The 13,964-nt window shown below is 46.1% G+C and overlaps 1 protein-coding gene across 2 annotated transcripts in view; it reads left to right on the forward strand.

Moving 5' to 3' along the window:
* The window catches only part of Tmem182 (transmembrane protein 182), a 43,514-nt gene extending 35,375 nt beyond the window's left edge, over nt 1-8,139 (forward strand). For both annotated transcript variants that reach the window (XM_004633202.2, XM_023717499.1), the window contains one exon: nt 6,933-8,139. In XM_004633202.2, the coding sequence (XP_004633259.1) occupies nt 6,933-7,153 (221 nt within the window). In that variant the 3' untranslated portion in view covers nt 7,154-8,139. The remainder of the gene's footprint in view (nt 1-6,932) is intronic.
* The last annotated feature ends 5,825 nt before the right edge of the window (nt 8,140-13,964 follow it).

Genomic DNA, 13,964 nt, shown 5'->3' on the forward strand with positions numbered 1-13,964 from the left:
ATCATGAAAACAGACTAGAAATCAGAATGTCCTACTGTGTGAAAAATTCCCATTGACTCACACGTTCACTCCGGGGCTAAGACGTCTGAGCCATTCAGACACTGCCGGGTGGCTCTGGGTCACTTCTGGTCCACACACAACCAGTCCATTGGGTGCCACGAGACCGTCCTGTGTGTCACCTGTGGTTCAAGCCAGCAGGAATGTGTTAAAAGAGGAGGAGATGCAATAATAAAATTGGAATATTTCTAACCATTAATAAAACTTTCAGACCACTGGAGTGTAATGTGGTATCTTCACATTGAAATGGGTTCCTGTGGTCAGTGTTTAAAGGAAGCTGACTGAAGCATCATCTGCCATGCCCCTGGTAGGGCCGTGGGCCCTGCTTTTCAGGGTTTCTGTGTTGATAGGCAGAAGACAGTCCTGAGGCCTCTCTTGGTGAATCAGAAATGATAGTGGGCACCTTCCTTGCTTGCCAAAGGAAGTTGGTTTTCTTTTTAAGATAATCCATCCAAATCCGTGCAGGTTGTGTGTTCTCTCTCCTAAAGACTCTACTAAAGGTTGATGGTTTTCCTAAAGCTGCTGGCCTTGAAACACCCATGCCCCAGGCTTCGATTTTGTCTCTGGAACCCCTGCCTTCCAGCTAACCTTGGAGCAGCCCGCTGGTCTCCTGAGGGCTTCCTCGGGATGTTTCGAGGCTGCTGAGTTTGGGAGTGCTGTCAGCCTCCTGGGCGACCCCTGCTGTCAGGATCCTACTAAGAGACTCCCGGTGGACCCGTAGACAGCCAGCCACTGGGGCTCACTTTCCTCCTCCGAAAATAGCCACATGTAACCTGATGCTGTTACCGCCAAATGTTGCTGGTGTTTACTTCCTAGTTCAGTACAGGCACTTGCAGAACCAAAGGCCCATCTCTAGGTTGTGTGTACGGTGTGTGTGTGCGTGTCCCATGTAGCACAATTCTTCTTAATTCTACATTTCTTTTCAAGATGTTTCTTTTAATCATTTTTGAGTGTGGGACTCAGTGGGTTTTCCTAGGCCCCTTAGAAGATGAAGCGAGTTACCCTTCTCTTGTCCATGAAGCAAGCAGGAGAAGTCAGAGGGTCACCTGGAATTTATAGCTCTTCCCCGAATCTGTCACCTCCATGATTCAAAATAAGGCACACGGAGAAGTGTAGCTCTACCTAAAAGTTTACAGATAAGTTTATCCTTCTTAAACAATGCCCCAACGTCCTCTCTTTGTAAAGACAACATGTGAAATGTACTTCTAGGCAAGAAAGTAGAAGTTTGACAATTTGCCCATCTTTCTAAAGAATGTTTTTATTTGTGAAGCTAAATTTCTCTCCCTCAGGATGTATTTTGAAGTCTAGTTTTTATAATATGATAAAAAAAACCCTTTATTTTATCCTCCCTTTGTCTGTTCTTGTTTATGTGAAATATGAAGGTAATGCAATTTTATTTCTCAGTGTTTAACTTGGCCTCAGGGAAGTCTGAGTGCTTTGTTCCTGGATTGTGATTATGTCCACATATTTATCATCAACAGTTGTGTTCTAACATCCACTGTGACTGAATTGTGTATGTCCTCTTGTTTGGAGAAAAATATGCTTTCCAAATTGAATTTATGCCACTTACAGAGAAAAAAAAAACCTTAAATTTTTAAGATAATCTTTGCAAAATGTTAAGTTTGAATGAGCCTTCAGTAGGCTTCTGTAGGGAATCAATGTGTTTTCCTGTTGTTCATTTATTTTTATTTTTATTATTATTATTATTTTTTTTTTTTACAGAACCAGGGGTTAAACTCAGGCCCTTCGCTTGCCAGGGAAGTGCTTATTCCACTGAGCCATCTCCCCGGCCCCCATGTTGTTCAGTTATTTGTTCATGGTTTTATTATGATTATAAATTTACCTGGTCTTTGAGATCCTGTTTTAATTGTTTTCTCAGTGACAATTTCATGATTTTTTTTTTTTTTTTTTTTTTTTTTTTTTTTTTTTTTGGTACCAGGGATTGAACTCAGGACCTTGTGCTTGCCAGGCAAGTGCTTATTCTACTGAACTATCTCCCCAACCCCTCATAAAATGTTTTTGTTGGACTTGAAAAACATAGATATCATGAAAATTAATTGTATAAATTTTTTCTCTTTCAAAATATAGGACTAGGGCTGGCCAGATAGCTCAGCAGACTAAAGTACCGGCTTAGGCAGGTGCAGCAACTGGGGTTTGATCCCCATCGTGTTGTACTGGCCTCATCCCTGGGTCATGCTGAGATGGCAGCTAGGACTGGGCATAGTGGCACATGCATGTAATCCTAGTTCTTGGAAGGCTGAAAAAAAGGAGGATCACTAAGAGTCTGATCTATGTAGTGAGAACTGTAGACCCTGTACTCAGTACATTAAAATATATATATATATATATATGTATGTATGTCTATACATATATATAAATATAATCAAATTTGAGTATGCTGCTATTGTAAAAAACAAATTATTGAACTAAATGTTAGTAGATTTTCTGTGCCTGCTAAAATCATGATCGGCAAGTGGCTTTGACATGTAACTCAGTAGTTACCACAGCACCTTGCTGGGTATAGTTCTTTAAATGACAGTCTTAAGATATCTAAGAGGAAGGGTTTCCATCCTAACAGCCTGTCCTGCAGCCAAGACCAGTATTATTGTCCACTGATAGCATGCCCCACATACGTAGGACATGTCTGTCTGTCTGTCTCTCTGTCTCTCTGTCTGCCTTCTCTACCTCTCCATTCTTCCCAACATACACAGCCACAGACTTTTCCAACCTTTTTCTCAAGTCATTTATTTTGGCTTTTGTTTTGGAATATCTTCAGACTTACGAGAGACTTGCAGGCACTTTCTCCCAGAGACTGCTGAAGTTTTCCCAATTGTCCCTTTAATATCTCTTTCAACAAAAGGGTCGAACCCTGGACCATGCATTGTGATTACTTCCTGTGTGGTCAGAATCTCCATCAATACAGAAGAACTCATTCTTGGGCCTTCAAAACCTTGACACGTTCAGAAACTGGCCAATGACTTTGTGGAATGGTGTTAAGTTTGGGTTACTTGATACTTTTCCATGGTTAGACTTAAATTCTGCACTTTGGGTTGTAGTGTCATAGCCATAAGGCTGTGTTCACTGCACCTTGCCAAGTGACATGTGGTGTCTATTTGTCATGGCATTGGTGATGTTGGGCTCAAAAAGTTGAATAACGTGGTATTTTCTGGTTTTCTGCTTTGCTGTAAAATTCTGTGCAAAGGAAGTTTGAGCCTGGGTGAGCAGACTGTGATCCATCGAGTTTCACTCTCCTTTCAGCATCCATCTTTCTTACTTGAGTTGTTGCTTAAGTGACTGCCACGGAGTGACGCTGCCTCCTTCTCATCTATAATTCAGTTTTCTACTGTGAGGGAAAGATCCTCCTAGTGCCATTTATTCCTTTAATCATCTATGTCTGTCGCTGTTTTATTCACTAAAGGTATAATGGGGCGAGATCAGCATTCATCTGGTCAGATCTGTTGGCCGGGCCGCAGGAGGCCCTGCCTGGCTGGAGGATCGCTGAGCGCAGCTCTTGTTTCCTGCACAGCCAGGTGGCCAGGCTCTTCATGAACTGCGTGCCGGCCTGGATCTGGCCCTGTGTTGGAGAAGCCCAGGCTCCTGGTATTCAGAAGCCAAGATCTGGACCCTTGGTCAGCTCCTGCTCCTAGACTGTTCACACTCCAGGCCTTCTCAGCAAAGTGAGCAGGAACTCTATTTGGTTGTGCATGGGTGTGGTGCGTATGTTAAAGCACGCACACACACACACACACACACACAGTCACTTCTGCGTTTGCTTCTTGCTCACCCATCTCTCCATCCATCATCCGTGGCTGCATCTGTCTGCATCTCCCTGGTATCTATTCACTGAGCACCATGAATTCATACCAACCCATTCAGTTCCTGCCAAGCACCATACGGCTCGTTCTAGCTTCCAGTCGTCTTCACAGCTGTGGCTGGATTTGCGGCGTGAGACTCCTGTCCTCAGCTGGCCCAGTGGCTTACTTCCTGTCACTCTCGCTGTAGTGGCAGCTTCCTCTTCCGCCCCAGACTTCATGCGGGTCCCCATAATGAATTCTTTCGGCCCTATCAGTCACAGTCACGTCATTATTCTTTAGTGCAAGAAATTTCTCTGTGTTTGCTAGCTTCTCGCCCCCATCCCCGTTTATAATTTAGTGGGCAGGGAGGCCCTGCCTGTTTTACCCCCGGGTGAGATATAATCATAAGCTGATTTGATACAAATTAAATTGGCTGGTCTTCCATTAGTGAGCAAGTGAGAGGCTATAGTGGCAGGAGTGACTGTTCTTCAGTGCTTTCCTGATGTGATTCCTTTGCAAATAACAGAGTGTTTAAATACAAGTTAACTCTTCCTTGTAAAGAGCTATCTCCGTGATTACCCTGGTGCCTTTCTTCATACTCCAAATGCCTTTGTAATGGGTTTTGCAATTTTTGTGAAGACATGTGTGAGGCTAGTGGTTTTTCACAAGGGCAATTTCTTTGTCTTTCCTGATGGTATCTGAATGCATGAGACGTATGTGATGCAGGGAAGGTGAAAACCACAGCAGCAAGTAGCACAGAGGTGTGCGAGGTGCTTGCGGGGGCGAGGATTCCATGCACGTGCCTCTGCCGGCGTGGCACTGATGGGCCCACTGCACTCACGTCCCAGCGTGCAAGGGCGCTTCCCAGGGCTTGCTGCCAGCTGCTGGCGGCCTCACCGGCCTGTGGCAGTCGCTGTGCTGCTCGCCCATCTACCTAGGCCACACCGAGGAGCACTTGGGTACCAGTGCAGCTTCTGTGCTGGTGCCGCGCTGTCCCCAGTGAGGAGCAGGCGCCGCTGCGGTGCTGCCTGCCCCTGACGTGCCGTGTGCCGTTCCTCTGTCTCTGCTCCTCTGGGTTCTTTGCGGTCTTGTCTTACTCCCTTTCCTCACTGCTGAGACATAGTGTGGCGCGCGGCTTAAGCGGGGAGAGGTTTCTTTGGCTCATTCGTCAGCAGCCTCAGACCTACCAGCGCTGCCTGTTTCCAAGGCAGGAGGGCTGTGCACAGGGGCCTGCTGGAGGAGAGCCTCTCACTCGGCAGACAGAGCAGAGTTAAGGCAGGAGCCAGGGGCGGGCGGGGTGACCTTCCGGATCCAGCCAGTGACTGTCTGACCAGGCCCCACCTCCCAATGGCAAGGCAGCTGTAATCCGTCATCTTCCAAGCACCTTCCAGGCAGCCTGCCTAGGCTAGCGTGAGGCTTGAGAGGGACATCGAGGTGAACCATCGCAGATGCGATGGCCCAAGAGAGGACATGTCCTCAGGAGAGCAGGAACGCAGCTAGCGCAGAGTTCGATAATCCCTGCCCCTCTCAAGCCATTTCTTTTACCAGTGTGCCTCACATTCTGTCCCTCTGCTCCTGGAATTGCATTTGCTTTCCGGACATTACAGTACCCAGAATATCGAGGCTTCAGGGCTTATATAGCTTCAACGTGGAGGACTGGGTGCTGAAGACTTGGCCCACAGCCCTGGTGCTGTTGGCATACGGCAGAATGCTTAGCAGTGGATCCGGTGGAAGAAAGTTAGGTTCCCGGGCCCTTGCGTGGGATATCAGAATGCTGGCTTTTTTTCTCTTACTCTTCTTTCTTTCGGTCTCCGTGTCACAATGAGGCAAGTGATTTTCTACCACAGGCTCCCACCATGAGGTTTGGCCTCACAGAGTCCCCGTCCAACAGAACATAATACTATGAACTGGAACCTCAAAAACTATGAGCCAAAATCAATCTTCCCTCCACACGAGTCTCTCCTTAGAAGGTCCTCAGGATTCTTGCCTCAAGAGACGGGAAATTAACCCAGCATCTCTGGCTGGCCTCTACAATCCTGGGTGTGTTTGAAATGAACTTTTGCACAAAGAACAAGTGGTTATTTTGTGTTGGGGCAAATTTGAATCGTGTGGGCTCTGTGGTCTGTGTTGAGCCACTAATCAATCAGCAGACGCAGTGGTCTCTTCCTGTGATTGTAGTACCAGCAGCATGGAAAAGTGTGCCTAGAGGTAGCCTCAAATTTCAGGGTTCAGAGTGGTTTTCTGTTATATCTTTTTGTGGGGGTCATGGGTTCAACTTTGAAGTACTTTCTCTGCTCTTAGAATTCCAACAGTGTTTTTGAACTGGTGGTTTACAGTTGCCTGGGAGTTGCTGATAAATTCTGATACTGCTTTCTGGCTAATTTTCCTTCTTTTCTTCCTCCTTTCTCCTTTCATCTCTTCCTTCTTCCCTTTCTTGCCCTTCTATCCTTCCTTCCCTCCCTCCTTCCCTTCCTTTCCCTTAAAAAGGTTCTTGATCTTGAGTCTCTGCTCTTCGTTCCTTAATATCTTGTGTCGCCAGTCGTCGTCTCTCATCCTCCCAAGACACCGTGTCCACATGCCTTGCCCAGCCATCAGATCTGTGTTCCAGTTTTACAGAGTCAGGGGTGGGTCTTTGAGTATATGTAGTGTTTCCTTCTCTAGTTCGGGTTTCTGTTCTCATAGTCATGTTTAACTTGAGCTTCAGTGGTGTGCTGAGTGCCACAGCTCGACAGACAGAAAGACCTGGGCTCAAAGTCAGCCTTGTGCCAGCTGTGTCCATTTGTACTTAAAACTGGTATCGCTGGTTGGTTGAAAAAATTAAAAGGCGCAGTGTAGTACGGAGCTCATCCCCAGCCAGCCGCCGTGCGTTAGGATGCAGCTCCTCGGAGCTGGGTCTTGGCTCTTCCGTTTGCAGACACCCAGCCCGAGCCAGCCCGCCGGGGGGTCAGGGCCTGATGAAGGGGGGCCCGCCCGGCCTGTCGTTCTTGGACAGACACAGCCCCCTGCGCAGTGCTTTGGAAACTGGAGGTAAGCGATGAGTCTCACAGCCCACAGTACTAAGTCCTCTCCTGTCCTCCCCAGGCCTCCTGTTTGTCATGGTGGTGCTGCTGTACGTCATCTGGGTCCAGCTGGTGGTGGACTTGGAGGGCTACCGGAGCGAGAAGCTGAAGGACTGCCTGGAGTTCACCCCGTCCGTCCTGTTTGGCTGGTCTTTCTTTGTGGCCCCAGCAGGGATAGTTTTCTCCTTGCTGGCTGGCTTGCTCTTTGTAGTGGTTGGACGCCACATTCACTTACATCACTAAACGAACTGCGGCCACTGGCTTTCCTTGAAAGATTTTTAAACACAGCCTGTGCTTCTTTTTTATTTTGTTCTAGTGATATCGGCTTATGAATGAGTTACTATACCTCCCTACTCATTTTTTTGGAATGAAGCATTACATTTGTGATGTCCTCAGATAGTAATGTCCTAGAATTCCTCCCGACACCAACCTGTGCCCGTCTGTTCTCAGCGCTGTCAGGGGCCAGATTCTTCAGGGAGACGCTGACTCAGTTTCCCTTTCATGGCACATTTTGGAAGCCAGGCAGGTTGCGTAGGCCCAATGAGACCGCAGCATTGTGGGGTCACATCAAGGTATGGTGTAGAATCTCATTTTTTGGAATTTGTTTCTGCTACTAACTTAAAAACAAAATCTTGGAGAAAAATTAAGAATGAAAAACATGCTGTCAGAGAATTTCTTTCAGTTCTCCCCTACCCACGTACCGATCCACACATTAGCAAGTGATTCACTGCCCTTGATTCACTTTTTAAAAATAGAAAACAATTATTCTTGCTAGCAGGAACTACAGACTTTTAAGTTAAAATGACCCCCCCACAAATATAACTAAAACTGTGTGTTTTATTTTTTTTTTACCAACATTTATTTGCTTACTTGATTCTCTTAATTGTGCATGTTTACACCAACTTTAAGCTGTACTTAAATTTGGCAGATCTGTACACCAAATTTTATATAATTCAAATGTAGATTTTATACAGTGGGTTGATTGTGTAATGTAATATGTTTGAAAATATGTAAAAACTAAGCATCTCAACTCTACATAATTCTATTTGATATTCTGAAATTTCCACTTAAAATTATATTGTGAAGATATTCAACATGTGAGAATTTATTGATGAAATGTGCTTTTAATCTTCTCCAGCTATAAAGTTTTGAAATACTTTCCTGTGAGGGTTAGAACAGCTTTGCTTTGTGAAAAGACCATAAAATATTAAACTCTCCCCAAGATTTTATAGGTACCGGTTCTGATCATTTTATGTTTTAACTATTGCCCTTTATTTTTTCTTCTTTACAATAGGATCTTCATTTTCCTTCAGCTTCCTAGAAGGGAAGGTTTTAAACACCTTTTTGGTGGGGGAAGAGTAATTCTTTACTATTTGCTAGCATGGCCATGTTTCGTATCAAGGGAGTTCCGCTGTCATGAATGTTGATTGAAATCGAACCATGTAAGAGATGTAGGTATTTGTATTCTGGAAGCTTCCATCACAGCAAAGTTCGGCATTATGAGGGAACAGGGACTCAGTCCAAGGTGTGAGCTTTGCCGTAGGCTCCTCCCTGGTTCCTTCGAGAGCTGTGCAGAAGGACAGGCAGGACTCAGAGGCAGCGGAGGAGCATGTGGAAGGCGCTTCGCAGGAGGGCGGCGGCTCCCCACGGGTCCCCTGGCGAGCTCCCTCCAGGGCCTTCTGTTTATTCCGGGCCTGTGCTGATGGGAGGGCCTGAGAAGCGAAGGTCTTTGCTTTCTGCGGAATCCGAGGGAGGGCGTTCTAGCGATGGTTAGAGCTTGCTTGTAGCAAGGAGAAGAAGAATTAATCGCATCAGACCTTAACTGATTTCCCAAATCATGTCCATGTCTACCATGAATTTTTTTTTTGTGGTACTTTTCCTTTATTTTCTTTGGCCTCAGTTTTACTCTGCTTCGTTTACTTCTTTGATTTTTTAGCTGGATTGTTAGAAAAAATACCTGTGCATTCTGTTCCGTAATTGGACTGTGTCGGCAAGTTACAGCATGCTGTTCAGGATTCTGGACTACTCTTCCGTGTGTTTGGTTAGCTCATGATATCTGAAGATACAATTCCTGTTCTTGGGATGTTGGAAGGGAACTTTACTGGAGCATTTGGTGCCATTTAAGCTCCATATACAAGCTGCTGTGCGTAGAGGTCAGGGTAGCTATAAATTTTGGGTGACTGCCCCCACTTGTGGTGCACTAGTGTGGCTACTGCATGTTTATTGTAAAGCAGATAGCTGATGCCTGTGCCACTTTGACACAGCTCCACACATTCTGAGTTCCCTGTGCCACTTTGACACAGCTCCACACATTCTGCGGTTCGTGGCAGTGTCAGCTACGTTGCCTCTGCCTCCTGAGAGGAGGGAGTGCAGGTGAGGTGAGTTCGCTGTGTCAACATGGGGACAGTACGGAAATTTCACAGAGATATGAGGCATGATCAGATGTGTAGAGCGCTCAAGTTTTTAAAAAGTTATGGAAGTCACGTTGCCGAGTGTGCTCCCCAGAATGCCCCGCCCTCCCTCCAAACACACTGACCTCATCCGTTGGCTCCTTCTGAAGCACTCTGGAAGACCCCTTTCTTGAGTACCTATAATTTTGCTGTTGAGGGGGCCTTGGGATGCTGAACTGAATCAGATTGCTTCCCTTGCATGGTGCTCTGACTCTGGGGAAGAGCCGGAAGTCACGTGGTGTCAAATCCAGGAGGTGAGGTGGATGGGGACGCGCCGTCGTGCTTTTACCACTTGCTTCTCCTGTGGGTGATGCTCAGCGGGAGCACTGGCCATATATTTTTGATCTTGCTAAAAAAACATTCATACAGGACTGTTGGACTATACCGGGTTATTTGCTGAATTCAAGTACCTACAATCTTGGACTGGCTTCATGTATGAAACGGTCCTTTAAAGACTTCTCCAAATACAGCTTCCCTAACTGCAGTGGAACACCCATCTCTGATAAAACAAAATGAAAAGGGGGGATCTGTTGGGAGCCACGGAGCTAGGAAATCAGTCAAATATGTGTAGGTGGGACTCTGCCTAGTGCCTAAAGCAAACAAGCTACCTCACTCCTGAGAGGAACATCCTGTCTGGTTAAGGTTAGTTAGTGGTCACTAGGCAACCTAGTGGTCACATGTTACTAACTTCACAAAAGTGTAAAATAAGGACCGTTTTGCTTTGAAGAAAAAAGGAAAGAAAAATATACATGTATATACAAGAGAGTTAGGATAGACATACAGCTACTTTCTCTTAGTTCATTGAGAATAAAGATTTGTACTAATGTTGTTTAGACAAGAGATCATGTCTGCATCTTGTCCTCTGAATGACTACTATGAAGACAACAAAATGCAATGTATTAATTGTAAATATCCTACTAACCTGTTTTGAAACTGTTTCATTTCTATTTTATCTTTTTTTCTCATTAAAATGAATACAAAATTAAAAAATAAAATAAAGTAAAAAGATTTAAAAAACCACCATTCATGCAAAGGTCTTCCTGGACTACTTCAGAAAGACCCAAGAGTGATGGGGTAAATGTGTGTGAAGCAGGGAAGAGGATTTTGAGGGGGATTCATGGCAAGAGGTCTTTTACTTTAAGTTTTTAAACATTTAAACATTCCCTGTATAATTTGTCTGTACTTTACATACAATAGATTGCTTTTACAGTCATGTATTATATATGATCTGGGATACTGTATTTACAAATGTCTGTGCTGTGTTTATTTCTCTGTTGAATGCACTGATTAATTTTCAAAGCCTTCAAGCAAAACGTTTAAATCTTTTTCCAAGTGTTGACTCTGCCCCTGAAGCTTTGATTTCACAACAGAGATCACCCTTTCCTTAAAGAGTAAGCGAAGAGGGCAGCGAGGAACTCGCAGGCGGTGGTGGGAGCTGATTCCTCCAGGTTGTGTTTGCTCTGTAACTGACGTTTGCAGTGGCTGGAACAGCTCCCCGAAAGCAAGTGGGACGGTCGCACTGGGAGCCAGAGCCCTGCAGCACAGCACGGGTCCTCTTTACCACTAGTCCTGGGAATACGGCCCCTGAACTTGGAAATGAAATCCACTGGTAAAGGAATATGGTAAAGGCTATCAGTACTTGGTGATTAGCTATCTGTCATCCTCTGTGTGTTGTTGGGGGACAGCCATTGCAGTTTCTATTATATGTTTGTGTGGGAAGAGATAAATTGAGTGGTATACATCAATCTGTTGGAGCTAAGAAAATTTTAAAAAATCTATTTCTCCTGAGATGCAGTGTTGACCTGGAAACTACTTTATTTGAATCAGCTGATGGTGTTTTGTTCAGATCAACACATGCTTTGATTTCTGTTTTGTGGAAGTTACTACATGGGGCTTATAAATATCAGGGGTTTTGGGCAAAAAAGGGCTGCTAGGAAAATTAGGTAGGGATCATCAGGCGGGAAGAGAGTTGGAGATACCAGCAGGGCTGGGCACGGGAACAGATACAGTCATGGGCGTGGCAGCAACCAGACCTGATTTTGCTGGGACCGAAGAGGGATAAGAGCCACACGTAAAAGAGATAAACTAGGAAACTAAAATTGTTCTGGGTGTCTGATGGAATTAAATGTATGGAGACATGTTCTGAGAAATCACGTGTAGCTCGCAAGATTCCAGCAAGAACTTGAAGAGACAATGTCTTAGATCTGTGTAGCGTACATCTCATATTGAATATTTCATATTACAACGAGCAGGGACTTAGCCGAAGAGTCCTTCCTCTGATCGGCAAGGAGAAGAAAGCAAGCAAAACAGGTTACAGGGTAGAGCTTTGGATGGGCCACGGCAAGGCCCAGGAGCTGTCTTCAGGACCTCAGGATTGGGCTGCACCAGACTGTGGGGTGGCACATGGTAGAGAAATATTAGTGGGCACGTGCTAAGAGCTGTGCTTTGGCTCCCAAGACCCCATCCCTCACCTCGGGGGTGTAGGCACTCTGCCAAGTGGGTGTCCCGTGAACCCATGTTTGTGCACCCAAAGGAAGCCTTGAATGGCCTGGTGCAAAGTTAGGAACCTGGGTCTATAGACCTGAGCTGTAATCCTGTCTTTAGAAAGGACAAATTGGAGCTTGGGATTTGTAAAAGGAGCCATCTCTGAATGTAGAGTGACATGATCTAACCAGTCTGTAGCAGGCGTGAGGGTTCTGTCGGGCAGTAAGGGTGGCCACTCCAGAATGGAGACAGGAAGCCACAGACGGAGTCTGCTGAGTCAGCACCTCCCCTGCTCTTACCAGAACATCTGCCAGGTGGCCTGCAGCTGTCTGGGGCCTCCCCAGAGCTTACTCACGCAGGGCGTGGGTTCAAGAGTGCAGGGGCCCCTCATGGGCCCTCAAGGACCCTGAGAAGTTCCTAGACTTCTACGTCATATCGGGCCCGAGTTCCTTTCTACACCAGGTACAAACTCCCGCATGAGGAGCCCCTCGCTGCTCTGAAGGCCTCCCAGTGGCCGGAGCCCTAGCCCCTTGCCCTGGCAGCTCGTAAGCAAGCTCGGGGGCCCCCTGCCTCCTCTGCTCATGGCTTCATTCCTTGTCACCTGGGACGTGGCCCGGCTGTTCTGGAAACAAGCCTGGTAAGTCCGTCATCCATCTAAATTACATAGAGGATTGGGTGTGTGCACAAATAAATTGCACATGTAAATAGATATTCATGAAGTGCTTTGTGGTGAGTTAAGAGAGCGAGTTGTGGCTTCTCCTGACTCCAAGTGAATCATGATGGGCGCACCAGGCGGCAAAGCGAGGACGTGCACCTCTGTGGAGCGAGCAGGGCCAGGGCCCTTGGCGTCCGGCTCGGTGCTGAGCAATGGGCGGCTTCCTCAGGAGCTGAGGCCTCCTGGGGACAAGGGGAGCACGCAGCACAGATTTTAATATTCTTGTGCTCCGGGAGGCAGCAGTGACTGTGACAGAATTCACTGAAAATGTAAGTTGATTTTTCCTTTGTATGGGAATTCCTTTATTTTCTTAGCCTTTTTTTCTTTGCATTAATTCTAAAAAGAGAGTGTGGCTGTGAAAAAGTTCGCCGATGCTTGCGGATGGTTCTGGCATTAAAAGCTCTCCAAGGAAGTAGGTGTTAAGCAGTGTAGCTTCAAAAAGGGGGCAAGGAGTAATGCTCATGTCTTCATATTTTAGCTTGCCTGGCATGGGTGAAGATCCTATAACAAATATGGAGGTAGTTTTTGGCTCCAAAAAATGCAAGGGAAGTTTCTTCAAGAGTGCGGTGAGTGCCTGCGGGTGTCTTGGGAGGAGCACTGCGGGAAGCGGGGTACATATCTCCGGATATCCGTGTACCCACACGCAGGTGTTCACGTGCATGTGCTCATGTGCGACCTGCCTGGATGAGCGTGTATGGGCCTGGGTAAACCTGCACATAGATTTGGCTGTGTGTGTACACACATACATGTCTGACTACACAAATACATAATATTTATAGAAATATTCTGTGCCCTATAGCAGCATGTTTGCATACAAGAAGCTCTGCCCTGCCTGGTGACGTACACATAACTAAGTACCTGTTGTGGACCTTGTTGTGCTCCGGAGTTCTGCTGAAAAGGAGAGCCCCCCTGTGTGTTGCAGCTCCACTGTCCCCACGGTGAGTGGGGAGGGGTCTCCAGGGCCCTGTCCAGGGTTCACTGCTTGGATCTAGAGGAGAGGTAGACACACATGTGAAGTGTACCCAGCCTGTTTCTCCACAAGTGCCCAGTGGTAATGCCCATTTGTTTGAATATCTTCAGTATACCACCTAGCAATGGCTAACTCTTGATAAATGTTGATAAAATAGGGTTTTTGTTTTTGAGGAGAATTTCTTTCTAACTGCTTGGGAGACTGAGATAGGAAGATTGCAAGTTTAAGGCCTGCTTGGCCTACATGGTAAGACTTAATATAAAATAAAATAAAAAAAAACTGGAAATGTAGTTTGGTGTTTTTAGTTACTTTTCTCATTGCGGAGACAAAATTCCCAACAACCAGAAGTTCCTGGAGGAAAGGGGTATTTGGCTCACAGTTTGTAGAGGTTTCAGTGCTGTTGACTGGCTCCAAGGCAGGGCGGGCTGGGAGAGG

The sequence above is a fragment of the Octodon degus genome, unplaced genomic scaffold, assembly GCF_000260255.1.
Source record: "Octodon degus isolate 3935 unplaced genomic scaffold, OctDeg1.0 scaffold00052, whole genome shotgun sequence".
Lineage (NCBI taxonomy): Eukaryota > Metazoa > Chordata > Mammalia > Rodentia > Octodontidae > Octodon > Octodon degus.